The sequence below is a fragment of the Papio anubis genome, chromosome 1, assembly GCF_008728515.1.
Source record: "Papio anubis isolate 15944 chromosome 1, Panubis1.0, whole genome shotgun sequence".
NCBI classification, from domain to species: Eukaryota; Metazoa; Chordata; class Mammalia; order Primates; family Cercopithecidae; genus Papio; species Papio anubis.
In genome coordinates, this window is record NC_044976.1 from 45,024,289 (window position 1) to 45,041,255 (window position 16,967).

General features: G+C 54.8%; 1 protein-coding gene and 1 long non-coding RNA gene across 2 annotated transcripts; one reads left to right on the forward strand and one right to left on the reverse strand.

Moving 5' to 3' along the window:
* The first annotated feature begins 3,775 nt into the window (after window positions 1-3,775).
* Window positions 3,776-8,257, forward strand: LOC103884747. The gene is made up of 3 exons (XR_004184969.1): window positions 3,776-5,019; window positions 7,515-7,657; window positions 8,179-8,257. It is a non-coding gene; the product is annotated as an uncharacterized LOC103884747 (long non-coding RNA).
* Window positions 8,258-15,329: 7,072 nt separating this feature from the next.
* On the reverse strand, window positions 15,330-16,629 carry TMEM275 (transmembrane protein 275). The gene has a single exon (XM_031663008.1). It carries the CDS (start codon window positions 15,994-15,996, stop codon window positions 15,463-15,465), a length of 534 nt encoding a protein of 177 aa, XP_031518868.1. The 5' UTR covers window positions 15,997-16,629; the 3' UTR covers window positions 15,330-15,462.
* Between the last annotated feature and the right edge of the window lie 338 nt (window positions 16,630-16,967).

Here is a 16,967-nt window from a genome sequence, read left to right on the forward strand (position 1 = left end):
GGTGAGATGGTGTTCAAAAAATGGAGACGTTGGGACAGGCGCAGTGGCTCACGCCTGTAATCCCAGCATTTTGGGAGGCCAAGGTGGGTCAGGAGTTTGAGACCAACCTGGCCAACAAGGCAAAACCCTGTCTCTACTAAAAATAACAAACATTAGCCAGGCGTGGTGGTGTGTGCCTGTAATCCCAGCTATGTAGCTACTCAGGAGGCTGCGGCACAAGAATTGCTTGAACCTGGGAGGCGGAGGTTGCAGTGAGCCACTTCACTACTGCACTCCAGCCTGGGCGACAGAGCAAGACTCTGTCTCAAAAAAAAAAAAAAAAAAAAAAAGAATATCTGTTTGGGAGCACAGAAGAGGACCCCTAGCTCAGTCTAGGGAGATCGGAAAGGCCCCTTAAGAAGGAGACTTTTGACCTGAGTCTCATGGGTCGTGTTCACCAGGAAGTCAAAGAGAAGGGTGCCCTGAGAGAGGCATAGCTCATAGAAAGCTGCAGGATTGAGCCAGCTTGCCAAAGCCCTGAGCCCTGAAAGAACAAGGGACCTGTCCGGGTGGGGCTTGAGGATGGTGGGGGTGGTGCCGGCAGGTGAGGATGAGGAGGGAAACAAGGACCTTGGACTCAAGCCCAAGGGCCACGGCTGTGGGAGGCACCGGAAGCTATTCCCAGTGACGGAGTGGGGTGATCAATGTGTATTATAGTAACCCCCACTTTTGCTGCATGGTGGCTCATGAGAAGGAGCTGGGGGCAGGAGATCAGAGAGGAGGCCAGTATCTGTCATGTCCTGGTGAGAGGAGGGTGGCATCCATCTGGACTAGGAGAAGGAGTGGGGAGCAGGGGTCTGATGGATGAGAGATGTCGGACAGAAAATCGCTGTGGTGATTTTAAGCAGGATGGGGAGGATCAAGGGTACTTTCGAGTCTCTGGCCAGGCAGTAGGGTAGATGGATACCCCTACTCTGTTGAGGGGAGTGAGTGTCCGAAAATGATCCTGAGCTCAGGGTAGTCTTGTTTGCCTTCAATTTACTCAAGGGAAGATGTAGGGTCTGTCTCTGCTGCTGACACACTTTCTCTGTGCCTGGCACCTTACACATAAGAAGTCTCTTGGCTGGGCATGGTGGCTCACTCCTGTAATCCCAGCACTTTGGGAGGCTGAGGTGAGCAGATCATGAGGTCAGGAGTTCAAGACCAGCCTGGCCAATATGGTGAAACTCTGACTCTATTAAAAATACAAAAATTAGCCAGGCGTGGTGGCAGGCACCTGTATTCCCAGCTACTCAGGAGACCGAGGCAGAAGAATTGCTTGAACCCAGGAGGTGGAGGTTGCAGTGAGCTGAGATCCCACCACTGCACTCCAGCCTGGGCAACAGAGTGAGACTCTGTCTCAAAAAATAGTTAATAATATTAATAATAATAAAAAGAAGTCACTTAATCCTTACACAACTCTATGAGGTAGATACTATTACTATCCTCATTTACAGATGGGAAAACTGAGGCATAGAGTGGTTAAATAACATGCCCAGGGCCACATAGCTAGTCACGGGCCAACCAAAGGATGAACCTGGCTGGCCTCAGAATCCATGCTCTTAGCCTTGATGGTTGTCACAGGGAGATGGTGAATGAAGCCACGTTGCTAAATGAGATTACACAGAGAGAAGCAGAGGATGGGACCTCAGGGAAACGCTGACTACGAAGAGAAGAGGAAGCTACTGGTGAAGCCAGGATGAGCTAAGCCTGGCTTGCTGTTTACTGATGGCAAATAACTACCCCTCTTTGGTCTGCAGTTTCCTCTTCTGTTGAATAGGAATCTTTAAGCGGGTCCAGCCTGCTTCCTGGGTGGCTCAGAGGAGGTAAAGAGGAGAAGGCACTGGGGAGGCTGAGAAGCTGAGCAGTTCTGGGCCCAGCATGCTGTTGGTGCTCAGATAGCCCATGGTGGGGGAAATGGGAAAGATTGGGGGCTCCCTGAAGCTTCTCCACAAATTCCCCAATTCCCCATTTTCTCTCTTTTTTTTTTGAGATGGAGTTTTGTTCTTGCCGCCCAGGCTGGAGTGCAATGATGCGGTCTCAGCTCACTGCAACCTCCACCTCCCAGGTTCAAGGGATTCTCCTGCCTCAGCCTCCCCAGTTGCTGGGACTACAGGCACTGACCACCACTCCTGGTTAATTTTTTGTATTTTTGGTAGAGACGGGGTTTCACCATGTTGGCCAGACTGGTCTCGTACTCTTGACCTCGAGTGATCCACCTGCCTTGGCTTCCCAAAGTGCTGGGATTACAGGCGTGAGCCACCGCCTGGCTGAGCCACAGCACTCGGTAATTTCCCTTTCTCTTAGGCCTTGGCCGCAGTGTTCTTGCAGCTCAGGGGTCTGGTTCCTTAGGGGCTCTTGGGGAAGGGGCCCCTGCTGAGGGGGTCGGGGGATGGACCCCTTTAGGGCTGGGCACCTCCCTCATCTCTTTCCCACAGAGCTGCTCTGGGCTGGAGCCCTCCACCCCCATCACTCATTCTCCTTTAGCTTCTGGGAAAGCCGATTAGGAGGTGGCCTTCTGCCCGCCCCCCTGACAAGTGTGTCTGAACTTCCAACAAAGGCCCTCAGAGGGTTGCAGAGGGAGGGCTCGGCACTGGGAACCTGACACCACTGGCCCAGGATCACCCCAGCAGCCTAGGAGGCAGCTCTGCGGGGCTGCCCACCCCACGGCAGGCAAGAATGGCACTCTGACTTGGCCCCACAAAGGCCTGGGGGCTGGGCTGGAGCACGTTGGAGAGGTCTTCACCTGGGAGCCCCTCACAATAGGCAAAGCAGCAGGGCCAGCACCCAGGAAGGCATGTGGGAATAGGCATACACAACCACACACTGACAGTCTCTCACACACATTCCCCACACATTCACAGCACACACGCACACACACATCCTCACACCCCTGGGACATGTTGACTTCTGCACTGGACCACACAATCCCGGGGTGTCTGTCTCCCTGTCTCTCATGCCGGTGTACACAGACCTACTGCAAACCGGCAGACATACAGCCACGCTCTGTCACCTGATGCTCCACACACCTGCTCCACCCCCAGACATGCATTCTCCCTGGCTTGCTCACACTCCAGACAGCCCCCTGAATGCTCAGTGGCACCAGATCCCCTCTACAGATGGTCTCCCGAGCCACACTGCTGGCTTGGTGCCCACAGAGACTTGGTGGCAGCTACCCTATGCTTGTGGAAGATGCCACCCAAATGCTCACATGAGAGTGAGATGCTGGTCCCAGCTGCCATGTGAACACCTATGTGCACCAACCCACACATCCACCTCAAGGGCCTGCCTTGAGCCCACTTCTTCACAGCATGCTCCCTCCTGCAGCTGCCTCATGAGCGTGTGACCCATGCAGTCACACACGGTCCTGGGCTCAGAGGGCCCCATGATGTTCTGATGTCACCATCTTGAAATCTTTACTTTTTAAGCAAGGGGCCTTGCATTTTTATTTTGCCCTGGACCCCATGAAATATATAGCTGGTCTCACTTGCACCCCATCTCTATGTATGTATGTATGTATATATGTATGTATGTACGGAGTTTTGAGACGGAGTTTTGCACTTGTCACCCAGGCTGGAGTGAAATGGCGCGATCTCGGCTCAGTGCAACCTCCGCTTCCTGGGTTTAAGCAATTCTCCTGCCTCAGCCTCCCAAGTAGCTGAGATTACAGGTGCCCACCACCACACCTGGCTAATTTTTTGTATTTTTAGTAGAGACAGGGTTTCACCATGTTGGCCAGGCTGGTCTCGAACTCCTGACCTCAGGTGATCTGCCTGCCTCAGCCTCCCCAAGTGCTGGGATTACAGGCGTGAGCCACCATGCCCAGCCCACCCTATCTCTTTCAGCTAAGTCACTGGCCCTTCTGTGGCTTCAGAAACCCAAGGCCTCCAGAAAGCCCTCGCTTCTCCCACCTGCCCAAAGGCCTCCACTTCCTCTTCCAGCCAGGGTTTCCCTCTCCACCCCATTCCTCACCAGGCAACTGAGTGTGAGGGGTGGAGGGAACTACCAAGAGCATCCTGTCTGTCTACATGCCTCCTCCTAGTGTTACCCTGGGGCTCAGGATTCTCCTTGGTAAAGCGGGGTGAATGGTAATGCCTACTTCAGGGTTCTTTGTGAGGAATGAAAGATAACATCTGTATAACACTTAGCACAATTTTGGCATTTAGTAAATGCTCAATACTTGCTGCTTTTTTTTTTTAAATTTGTTTTTATTTTTATTATTTGAGACGAGGTCTCACTGTGTTGCCCAAGCTGGTCTCTAGCCCCTGAGCTCAAGTGAGTCACCCGCCTTGGCCTCCCAAAGTGCTGGGATTACAGGCATGAGCCACGACGCCCGGCCAATACTTGCTTGTTATTATTGCTCTTATTACATTATGATAAGTGCCGCTAAACAAAAATAGACTCAGTTCCCGGCCCTATATATAGTCTAGTGGATAAAATGGAGATTACTCAAATAATCACACGTATATCCACGTAAAGGAACAGGGGTAAATGAGAAGTGCACATGTCTCTGACCTCGAAGGGCTCATGGCTAACAGGAGAGGCAATCTGAGGCTAGGTTCAGGATCAATCTAGGGCAAGACACAGGTCAAATAGAGGTCAGAGCTGGAGCTCAGAATGGGCCATGGCAGGACTCAGTTTGGGGCAGGGCTGGCTCAGCCTGTGACTGGTGCCAAGTCAGTCAGTTTCATTTCTAGCACTGACTCACTGTGGACCATTTGATAAGCTGCTAGGCTTCTGGGAACCTCTGTTTCATCATCTGTAAAATGGGGAGACCTCTGTCTACCCCCAGGCTTGTGGGAATTGAGTGAGGTAATAATGGAAGTGAAGGATTAAGCTTCTGTTGCCACCACTAATGACTCTAAGCCTGGCCTCCCCTCCCAGGCCAGGGAGGCTGCGTGGCCCTCACCCATGTCTCCCGCTGCGGGAAACTGCCACCTCAGCCCAGGATCCTTTCCAAGAAGAGTCTGGAGATTTCACAAAGCCCTCTGAACAACAAAGGTTGCAGAAGTGATACTTCCTCCTGGGGTTGACCGCCCCGTGGCTCCTTTATCTTGGCAGCCAGGCTTGAAGAGCTGTTCTTGGAAAGAGCCTGTGTGGGCGTGTGTGGGTGCACGTGGGTGTGAGTGTGTGCACAAGCTGCTCTGTGTTGGTCTCACCGAGCAGGACGATAGACCTGCAGGCCTGGGTCCTTCCCAGGTCACCCTGCCCATCCCCTGGCCTCTGCACAGCATGTGCTGGGCAGCCAGGAGGGAGGGAACACATTCTTTTTCACCTTAGGATTCTCCTGAAGAGAACTTCAGGACACAGGAGCCCCAGTGCTTCAGGAAGAATCTGGGTTAGCTGAGGTGGAAGCTGCATGACAGGGGGCTGAGGAGGAAGCTTGATGACAAGGGAGAGGTGAAGGGGAGATAAGGGCAGGTGCTCATCAGCCCGGGCCTCCCCCGCTCCCCCCCCTCCGCCCCGTCTCCTCAGCCTGCACAGCCCCTGTGGAGGCGGGGCCCACGAGACGTCTGAAAGGCTCACCTCCTTCAGGTTTACCTTCAGTCTGCCCTCAATAAGCTGCCTAGAAAGGACTGCACAGCCTGCAAGCCCCAACCTGCCTCTCGGACTGTGGGCTATTGGAAAAGCCCCTGTCTGGGCCTCAGTCCCTATTTGTTTTTTAAAAGACAGGGTCTCACTCTGTCACCCACGCTGAAATGCAGTGGTATGATCACAGCTCACCGCAGCCTCACCTTCCCAGGCTCAAGCCTTCCTTCCACTTCAGCCTCCCAAGCAGCTGGGACTACAGGTACGCATCACCACGCCCAGCTAATTTTTGTATTTTTTGACAGAGGTGGGGTTTCACCATGTTGCCCAGGCTGGCCTTGAACTCCTGAGCTCAAGTGATCAGCCAGCCTCGGTCTCCCAAAGTGCTGGGATTACAGGTTTGAGCCACCATACCCAGCCCTCAGTCCCTAATTTTTTTAAGTGGGCTTTGGACAACTTCTGAGCCTGATTTAAGCGCCCCACCCTGCCGGGTTGGGTGGAAGCCATAGATACATAGAAGAATAACTGAAAAAGCAGTCATTCTTCTGTCTGCCTTGTCACCTCCCTCTCCCACACTCCAGCCACCAGGGGCCTGCAGAGCCCAGGAGGATGGACAAGGTGTGGAGATGGAGGTCGCCTACTGAAGTGCCAGGCCTGTCAAAGTCTGGCCATTTCTGCTTCAGGTTCTCGGAATAGACATCCTCACGGGTCTCTAGTTCGGCCTCCATCTGGGGAGGAATCACTGATACCCAGCTCCTACCCACAAGCCTGAAGGGATGGGCAGCTCACTACCTTCCAGGGCAGCCTGCGCCAGGGCTGTTGGAAAGTTCTTCCTCATGTTGTCTGAAATCTGCCACCCAGTAGCCTCCTTATCAGGCCTGGCTTGACCTGGGAGCCACACAGAACATGTCTATTCACACTGTTCTGCAGTGTGTCACCCAACTGGCGTGGCGCCTCACACACTGACAGTGCCCTCTCCCTGGGTACCTCTGCTCTGCCGGTCCCTCTTCCTCAGGAGAGGCTTCACTCTTCAGAGCCTAGCCACATGCCACCGGCGCCAGGAAGCCTTGCCAGATTATCACAGGGGAGGGAGATGCCCCTCCTTCTCTTGATGCCTCTGGTCACTATATACGGTTCTCAACCACTGCCAGATGGAGCTCCCTGGGCAGAAGCTGGCATGGCGTACAGCCTGGTGTGGAGTTTGTGTTCAATCAGTACTGAACTTGTTAAATTAACTGGGAAGAGCCTGTGAGGGACAAGCTCTGCTGAGGGCCTCAGGGAACCAGGTTTCTGTCTGGGCCTTGCCGTGGCTTTGCAGTACAGGCTTGGGAAGCCCTGGCTTTTCCTGGGCCTCTGTCTCCTGCGTAGAGGTTGGTCAGGGTGGTCCATACAGGCGCCTTTCTCAGACAGCCTTGGTTTCCGAGAGTCTTGCTGGGTTTTGTCTTCCATATGATATCATCCTGTTTCCTCAACTGTTCCATTCAGAGCTTCCTCCTATGCTGGGTCCTCCTGGCTAGGGTTGCAGATGGGGCTTAGAGGTCATCAGAGGGCAAAGGCACAGCAGCCTGGGGCAGTGGGGTGAGAGGATCTCCTGGGATAGCAGCCAAGGACAGGTGGACCCTCTGTCCTTGCAGGCCCTGCCGCTTTTCCTGCCTGCCTCCCTCATGCCAACCTTGAGATGAGACTGGGTCCAAGGCAGCGGCCATGCCACAGCCTCCTCTGTCTTCCAGAGGACATGGCCCTGTCCTGGTACAGTCTCCTAGTCCTCAGCATGAATGTCCAGAGTTTAGGGACCACGCCCCAGTCTTCATGAGGTGGATGGGAAGTCAACATTAGCTGACTGAGCACCATCTGTGTGGAAGATGCAGCCCCGTCACTGGGAATACGGTGCTGAGCAGGACAGCATCTGATGTGCAAGGGGGAAGACAGACAACAAATACAGAAGCAATGGAATGTACCTTTGGCAGGCCAATTAAAGCTTATGAAGACACTACCACTACGACCAGGAGGGAGCTGGGGGCTCAATGTATGGCTGCAGGAGACAGATGGAATGACTAGACCAAGAGTGAGGCCAAGATGACCAGGCAGCGCAACTGCCAGGTGGACAGACGTGAGGAAAGAGGCTGGCCCAGGCCTGGAGGCAGGACTGAAGGCTCCTGGGGGAAGGGATGGGGTGGGGAGGTGTGATCTATTACGCTGATGACTCTGGGCCCTAATCCTGTGCCAGGCCCGGCGGGTAATGTGTGTGTAGGGGGAGGGGAGCACCCCCGCTGGGGTGTAATTTCACGCTGAAGGGCCTGATGGGGCATCCCAGGGACTGATCCTTTCTGGATCAGAAAACCCACTTCCCTTTGTCACATGCAGGGCGATTAGCGCCTTAACCCTTTGTGGGCTGGCCCAGGGCTGGCCCCGCCCCATCTCACCTCCAGCCCCTTGGGATCTTAGCCCAGAGCCCTTTACCTTCAATCCAGCCAATGCCCCAACCTGGTCTTGTCTGCAGGGAGGGAGAAGCTGTTGACTGAGGAAAGCCAGGGGCTGGATTATCAACTTCTATGTCCCTGTTCCCTGGCACCTAGCTCCCCGAGGCCTTAGTGCCCCCAGAGAAGTGAGCTCACCATGCCATCTTTTCAGGTTCCTCTTACAGCTTGGATCAAGTACAGTTGCCTTCAGCAAGCCTGGGGTCTAGTCTAATCCATTGCCTTGTTTGGGGATACCCCAACTCACAGCATTCCCACATACGCTTTGATGGGGAGCTCACTACCTGCTGGCAACACAGCCAATACCTTCCATTCCCACTGACCTCTCATGCGGAATGAACACTGACCCCAGGAGGCCAGGACCAGGCCTCCAGCAACATCTCAGAGACATTCCTGGCCACTGTGTCCGACGGCAGCATTCCAGGACTGGGAAGGTCATCACAGTTAGCCCCCTGCATCCATCCCCTCTTTTGCTCACATACTCTGATTCTATTCAAAGACTCACCAGGAAGCTGTCTCAGCTGCTTTGGCTCCAATGGGTTGTCCCCTTCCTTGGGGAAGTCCCCTTGGTCCTCCCAAGGCTAACTGCAATGCATCCCTGGGGCGGCTCCCACAGGTTCTCCCCTCAGGAGCTCCCCTAGGGTGGGGGAGAAGTCAGGGACCAGGCTGGGCCTCCCCTAAGCTCCCTGGGTCTCTCAAACCCCAGCCCCATTAAAAGAAAGCCCCTAAATGTTATTTACACTTTGGAGTCTTAAAAACCATTAACAAAAGCCACTTAATTCAATTATCTTCCCGGCTGGCTCAGTTCTCAGTTCTGAGTGCCAGCCTCCCCTTGTCGCACCCCCACCCTGCCTGTCTCCCCACCACTGTCATTGTGTCGGGCTAATGAGGTAAACTGAAGCGAGCCCTGTCCCCCCTGACAGGTTTATGAGAATTTAATAAAGCGTGGCCGGGACCAAATGAGTTGCCTCAGCCTCGGAGAGCTCATTGTCTTTGGCGTCAGCGTTTTTTGACTCGAGCCGCCTCCCTCCCCCGCCCCAGCTCCTGCCTGGCTTGGCCCCCACCCCGCCCTCGGTGCCTCCCTAGGTGAGCCTTGAGGCTGGTGGGCCCTGCAGTGGGAGGGCACCCAGGCTGAACCCTGGGGATGGCGGAAATTAAACTGGTCAGTGTGCCCCGGGGAGGGACTGTGCTGTCCTTTGCCCTCACCTACCACACCTTCACGCGCTGCAGACTCCAGGAACATAGTGGACTTCCCACACAGCTGCCTCGTGCTCCTATGTCTTGGCGGCTGTCAACCTGAGGCCCTGCTGGAGCCGCCTTGAGCCTGATTCACCTTGTCTTGCCTGTTTGGAGCAAGCAGCCAAAGTGAGCTCCCAGAGGGAGGGGCTTCTCTTCTGGCCAGGGTACCGGTTGGGGGCATGGGGCCCTCAGTCATGGCCTGGTTCCACCCCTCGCATGGAATGTCCCTCCTCATTTTCCTGGAAAGATAGCAAGGGGTGGAGCACAGACCGTGGAGCAGAAGGGAGTCGGAAGTGCAGATGAAGAGGCTGCCAGTTGGGAGGCTCCCCAGAGGGACAGGCCGGCAGAAGAGGCCCCACACCCCTAGCTGTGGAGGGTACCTTGAAAAGGTACCTAGCTGCCTCTCAGGGGTCCAACGCTGAGGAGTTTCTGGACCATTTGGAGACCCAGAGTTTCCTTCTCTCCACAACAAAACTGGTTCCAGGAATCACTTCCTTCTGAGACTAAAGCTTGGCCTGACACAAGAGCCTCTTCTGGAAGGTCCTTAACTCACTGGGGTGTTGGGAGAGCAAGTCTTAGGGATCAAGGCTCAATTTGTGACCATGATAAAAGCTCAGTTGTTGTCCAGGGTCAGGATACAATGCATATGGATCAGGGTAAGTGTTCAGGTTGGCACCAGATTCAGGGTCAGACTCAGTGATCAGAGTCAGAGTTCAGTGTATGGACCAGGGTCAGAGCTCAGTCTATGGCCTGAATAAGGGCTAATATGTGTCCATGATCCAGTCTGTGTCCAAGTCAGGGTTCACTATACAGTAATGGTCAGGGTTTAGTCTATGGACCAGGGTCAGAGCTCAATCTGGGATCAAGGTCAGGGTTTGATGAATGGACAGGCAGGGTCAGAGCTCAGGGTGTGGTTAGGGTCAAGTTCAGTCTATGATTAAGATCAGGACTCAGTATGGACTGGGGTGAGGGCTCAGTCTAAGATCAAGGTCAGGGTTTAGTCTATAAACAGACTCAGAACTTATCTGTGACCTTGATAAAGGCTAAGTTTCTGTCCAGGATCCAGGCTCTCTCTGTAATAAGGTCAGGTTCCAGGGTTGGATGAGTCACTTAGTAAATCTGAGTCACCTAATTGCCCCTCTTCCCCCAACTCCCTTGATCTCCCCATTTCGTAGGGCCTTGGACCTTAGAAGAGGAAAAGGCGAAATTGTGCAGTCTGGTTGGGATGAGTAGTGTCTATTTCCTGCTATGTGCCCGGGGTGCCCTCTGGTGGCAGTCTCCAACAGTGCCAATTTCCTCAGGCTTGGTCCCTCCATCTGGCCATCTCCTACTTTGGGGAGCCTGGCCCTCAGGCTGGTCCTTCGATGCTGATCTAGTCAACCCTTCCTTCCTGTGCCACCCCACCTCCCCACAGAGAAATAGAAAACTGTGCAGTTGGTTGGGGGAACTCCCATACATATGAGATCTTCTCCCTTCCTGCCCAGAGTTAGGCATCTTGACAAAACCATATTACTGGGGACCTGGAATCTCAACTGTGCGATGAGATCCACACCTTTTCCTTCTTCCTTCAGTCCACAGGTGCTTAGTGAGCACCTACCTTGTGCCAGGTGGGCACCGAGGGTGCAGCAGTGAACAAAGCAGAAGTTCTGGCCTCTTGGTGCTCACATTCCACTTCTCCCTAATCCCTCACTCCTAGTCCACAGCTCTCATCAGGAAGTCTCCTGGCATCACAGAAGGCCGAGTGGGATTCAGAAGTCAGCAACGCGGGCTCCCTGCTCCCTGTGGAGTCTGTGGTTAAACTATTCTAGCTTCTGGGTTCTCTGTCTTCCCCTCTCCTCGGAGTTTCACCACCACCCACATGCTGACAGCTTCTACGTGTCCATCCTAGCGCCTCCTCTTCCAGAACTCAGGGCTGTGGTTCCGGCTTCTGTGGGACAGTCCCTCTGGGCTAACAGGTCTTTTGCCTTACCAGGATGTCCCTTTTTTCCCCAAAACCAGATCCTCCACCATACACCGTGGTGCTCAAACCAAAATTTTAGAACTTCCTCAGGATTATTCTCTTTCATGCCCCCAAAACTCCCCCAACAGGTGCAGAATCTGTCCACTCCGAGCAACCACCCTGGTCCCAGCGCCCGTATGTCTCACTGCTGTGACCTCCTAGCTTGCCCCTCCTAGCTTTGCTTTCCCTCTTGCCCCGTGCCTCTCTGTTACTTCCACACAGCAGGTGGAGCAGTCTTTACCACCATCAATCAGATTATGTCACTTCCCTGCTTAAAACCCTCCAGTGGCTTCCATCTCACCAAGAATCAAATCCTAACTCCTCACCCGGGCTTAGTAAGCCCTCCATGAGCTAAGCATTACCCCCTCCCCACCTCTCCAGCTTCATCTTCCACCTCTGTCTCAACAGCCCTTCTTTCTTGTTCTGACACACACAGGCCAGTTCATTCTCACCTTAGGGCTTTGCACTGGCTGTTTCCTGAGCTTGAAATGTTCCTGCTCTAGACCTTTGTATAGCTGACTCACCATTCAGAGCTCAGCTTAAATGCCACCTCTCAGAGAAGATCCCCCAACCATCCGACAAGTCCCTCTCTCTATCACAACATCCTATATAATTTTCTGTATAGTGCTGCTCACTAGCTAAGCTTTTTGGTCTCATTTGCTCACTTACTTAATTCTTTATTGTCTGTCTCCTCCAAATAAAATGTGAGCTCCCTGAGAGCCTGTTCATCATTATATTCCCACATAGCAGGGAACACAGCAGGGCTCAGGAATTCTTAATTAGTGAAAAAACGATTCTAAGGCCAGGCACAGTGGCTCACACTTATAATCACAGCACGTTGGGAGGCCCAGGTGAGAGGACTGCTTGAGCCTGGGGGTTGATGATCAGCCTGGGCAACATAGTGAGACCCTGTCTCTACAAAAAATTAGCCAGGCATGGTGGGGTGTGCCAGTAGTCTCAGCTACTTGGGAGGCTGAGATGGGAAGATCACTTGAGCCTGGGAGATTGAGGCTTCAGTGAGCTGTGACTGTGCCACTGCACACCAGCCTCAGCAACACAGAGAGATCCTATCTCAAGATAATAATAAAAAAAGGTTCTTAGTGGCTGCCCTCATTTCTCCTAGAGGGAGAAGAGTGGGGAAAACCTCATTTCCTGGCCCCTTAATGAGCTCCCTTGTCCGGGCCAGCAGTACTTTCCTTGGGGAGGCAGGGGCCACTCACCACCTGTAGCACCCTAGAGCCCCCCAGGCCCTGGGGAGTACCCCTCCTTTAGAAGGACCAGTCCTGTGTTCCCTACCACAGTCCCTGTGCCTCCGAGGATAGGCCCTGGTGCCTCAATTCTTAGACTTTCAGGCGCTAGAGTGGGAGGTTTTACCTTCATTCCAGGGCCGGTCTGCAGCATCCCTGCAGGAACTACTGGTCCCTGCTCAAATTCCCCAAGGTCAGGGAGCTTGATGCTTCTGCGCTGTCAGAATCATGTCCTCTCCTCAACAGAAACCTGCCGCCCAGAGGCCCTTTCAGGGCCTGGAGCCTGCCTGGGAGGGGCCTGCAGAGGTGTGAGACAGAGCACGCCCTCCAGCCTCACCCTGTGTAGGAGAGTGGGGCTTCCCTAGGGCCTCGCTGGCCATATTGCCTTAGAGGGGCCTGTCCCCGGGTGAGAAGTCCCCACTGTGGCAGACTGGAGCTGATGGGAAAGTGAGCCCTGGGGCACTGGATGTGGAAAATCTCTTCTGGTGTGCCTGTGGAGGAAGCGGGGCACAGAAAAGACAGATGATGACCTTCAGCTGGGGGTGTAAGTGGAAGCGACTCCAGGGAGCCAATGTCCCACCTTCCCTTCCCTGACCCATTCCATCCACACCATTGATCCATGTCCCACTGCCCTGAGTCCTTATCGTAGGCTCACTCTTCCTCTGCAGCAGCCAGGCTTGCAGAACAGGATCTGGAAGTCTTGTGGGGGAGGAGGAAAGAGAATGTAATTCCAGGCATCTAACAGCAGGCGGGAGAGGGGTTGGGCTGAGCCTAGCATTGCAGGGCTAGAATCCTAAGGTGGTAGGAGAAAGGTGGCTCCAACCACACCCCAAGGCTGCACCAGCGGTGGCCCCTCTCACCTACTGCTCTACCACAGCAGCAGGTGGCATCTGAAGCTGCAGACCAATGCACCAGAAGAGACAGGACTGGAGCATGGAGAAGTGGTCTTCCTACACACATACAGGGTGGGTTGGGGAGCTCAGAGAAGAGGTCATCAGCTGTAGGTACTGGGTACTTCAAAGGTTAAGGCCCATTGACACGTGCAAATTAATAGAGATGGCCTGCTCGGCACCTGCTCCGGCAGATTTGCTCTTCTTTAGGTCAGTGGGAGAGGGGGAGACAGCAGGAGAGGCAGAGGTGGAGATGGCGCCAGAGGAGGGAAGAGCCCAGGGCTGGTGGGAAGTGTCTGGGTCATGGCAGAGTAGTACCAAAGCCTGTATTGTAAAGAGAAAGGGAGGCTGGTGATGAAGCCAGGAGTGGATGGGCAGGGAGTCATAAAGAAAGGGAGGCTGGTGATGAAGCCAGGAGTGGATGGGCAGGGAGTCATAGCCAGCTGGGGGTGGTGGGCCAGCATGTGCCCCAGTCACTGCTTGCCTAGGTACCTGCATGGAGAGGAAAGGCTGGCCCAGAGTTGCAGTGTCTTCTCCTCAGTCCCCTGACCCCTCTTCTTTTTTGCAAGGCAGCCCCTATTCCTCTACCTGGCCCCCTCACCCACCCCCTCACCTGGACAAACCACAGACTGGGCCCAAACTCAGCAAGTCCAACAAGACTGGGCAAAGTGTCTGGGCTTTGCACGGCCCCGTGGAGCACTTCTCCCCTCACCATCCCTGCTCAGTGACCATGCCCTCAACCACTACTGCTGCCCTCACACCTCCACATGCATGTGTGATGTCAGACTGTTACCCAAACGCTGCCACTCCCCACCTCTTACAGGAGCCAGGCAATCATACCCACAGTCACACTCCTATGTTCATCCAGTCCCCCAATTTGACACACCTGTTCCCACATTCACAGGCACACAGTCTTAGATACAGTCTTTTGCTCACAGTCACACACTCCTCTCTCCTGAAGCCCTCTTCTAGGTCTCCAAGAGGGGCTGGTACCAGGATGCTTGGGCACTCAGCCACAGGCTGGGAGGGCCCCAGAACCCAAGGTGCTCAGCCAGAGGCCCCACAGCCAACCCTCCCTCCCGGCCTGCACTGTCACAGAGGACTGACTCCAAAGGCGCTTTATTGAGGAGTGAGGCACCGCAGGAATGCATGGTGTGGCACAGTCATGGTGGGTGGGGGCCAGCATTGTTGGCAGTGAAGGTCACACTAGGACTTTCAGGGCTGCAGAGGCCCCCTCACCACTCACCTCTGTCAGGGGCCCAGTCTCAGCTATCCCTGCTCCTAGTCAGACAGCAAGGGTGGGGAGTGCTCACCCCAGTCCTGCTTCTAAGGACCATCCTGGCTCAAGTCAGAGCCACAGTTTCTTGGCCAAATGAATCCCAAAGGTCATGTTGGGGTAGAAACAAGGAGGGTAGGGAGGGGCAGGAGAGGGGGCTGCAAGCCCTTCACTGTGTGTGCAATGACAGAAACAGCCCAGGTTGACATTTGTCCCTTCTTCCTCTCTTCCTCCCACCTCCCGGGGGGGACTGACACTGCTGGTGGTTAACCCCTTCAGGGTGGGTGCTCCTTGGTTCACAGTGCCCAAATGCCAGGGGGAGGCTGCAGTGTCAGGGTTCGAGGGTCCAGGGGCCTACTTTCATGAAGCTGGATGGGTGAGGTTTAGTAGGGTCCAGAGACCCCACCTAAGGGGCCAAGGGTCTGCTGCTCCCTTCTTCGGAGTGTGACCCCTGACACCATCACACGTTCTACCCAGGAGTTTGGGAGATGGAAAAGATGAGGCCCCCTGCGCCCAGCACCAGACCCTTGTAAAAAAGAAAGAAGGAAGAAAGGAAAAGAAAGAAAGAAAGAAAGAAAGAAAGAGAAAGAGAGAGAAAGAAAAAGAAAGAAAAAAAAAGAAGAAAGAAAGAGAGAGAGAAAGAAAGAAAGAAAGAGAAAAGAAAGAAAGAGAAAAGAAAGAAAGGAAAGAAAAACTTTTCTTTTTTCTTTTTCTTTTGCCCTCTTAAATGGCACGGAAGGAAGGGGAGTGAACCCAGAGAGCGGAGTCACGGCGGGGCCCTGGTCCGCTAGGGGGCGGCCCGCTCCTGGGGCGGGTTGAGCTGGACCCCTTCCGAGCGCAGCGCGCAGACGGCCACGGGCGCCGGGGCCTCCAAGGCGAGGGTGCTGGGGCCGGGGCTGGAGCGGCCGGAGGACGCGGCTGAGACTGCAGGGCTGAGCTGCACTGCTGTGGTGTCCTGTGCTGTGCGCTCGCTGCTCTCCATCTCTAGCGCCACGGGCCCGGCGCGGCCGCCCCCCTGGCCAGGGCCCACCGCGGCCGCCGAGCGCGCGCCGGGCGCGGGGCCCCGGCGGCTACACACGCAGCAGGCCGCGAAGAAGCCGAGCGCTAGCACCAGCAGCCCCGGCCCCACAACGAGCAGCGGGTTGTGCCCGGGCAGGAAGGAGGCGAAGGCGCCCGCCAGCGTCACGTTCACGCCAGCCAGCAGCGCGCACAGACCGCAGGCGCAGCACAGCGCAGGCGACTGCAGGCCTGGCCCCCGGCCCCGGGCGCGTTCCACGGGCGCCAGGACCGGTGGTCCCTTGCTCTTTTCTGCCGGCGGCATCGGCCTGCGCACGCCGGACACGCATCAAGCTCCCTCTTGCCGCTGGCCCGGAACAGCCCAATTGCCAGGAGCCGCCTCGCGCTAGTCCTGTGGGCACACAGCAAGAGGGCGGGGTCAAGCAGTGTGTCTCGACCTCGAATCCTAGGCTCCGTTTGTAGCTACACTCAGTGCCTGGGTGGGCAGAGGTCATCTTGGTCAGCCCCCCGCCTCTGTCTCTGGAAAGCAACAACCCATCCCATATGGGAAGAGTCTGCTTGTTGTATCCCCACCTAGTTCCGGGGGTCCCTCGTGGCCAATCTTGCCATCCTCCCTCTCTCGTCACTTTTTTGTTCTCTAAACAGACACCACCCCTCCAACCCCTCTCCTCCTGGAAGCCTACCTGGACTCATTGAGTGAGAGAATGGCTGGACAGTGCTCAGCACAGTGTCCAGTTCAGCTTAGGTGCTCATTACATGATCATCATCGTCTTCAGTAACCCTAACTAGAAGGCAAATGGCAGCTCTTGGGATTTAGACAACTCACTCCCTCAAGTGGAAGAGGCCTTGGAAATCATCTGACCTTGCCCCCCACCCCCACTCCTACCCCTTTATTCAGATGAAGAAACTGAGGCTCCCAGAGGTCTAGCAGTTTATCCAAGATCCAGAACCAGGACCTGAATGACCATGCGACTTGGCCTCAGCATCCCCACCCTAGGCTCCGGTAGGTGTAGCAATGACACTGACTCTTCTGAATATCAGATGAGGCCCTGGAGTGAGTGGCCACGTGAGAGTGAGGAGCTCCTGATGGTTCAGATGTTCAGTGAGAGGGCACAGTTCCCACATGAGATGGGTTGGGCTGGAGCAGATCTAAGGCACCAGGACCCTTTCTAGACCAGGCATTCTATTAAATTCCAATCCTATCTCCACTCCACTCCCTATTGTTCTACTGTTGAACCTGGATTCAAAAGTCTAATTGCTGGATGCTAGAATTCC

Excerpts from the sequence above, each read along its gene's own strand:
- TMEM275 (XM_031663008.1), bottom strand. The coding sequence starts at position 15,996 with ATGCCGCCGGCAGAAAAGAGCAAGGGACCACCGGTCCTGGCGCCCGTG.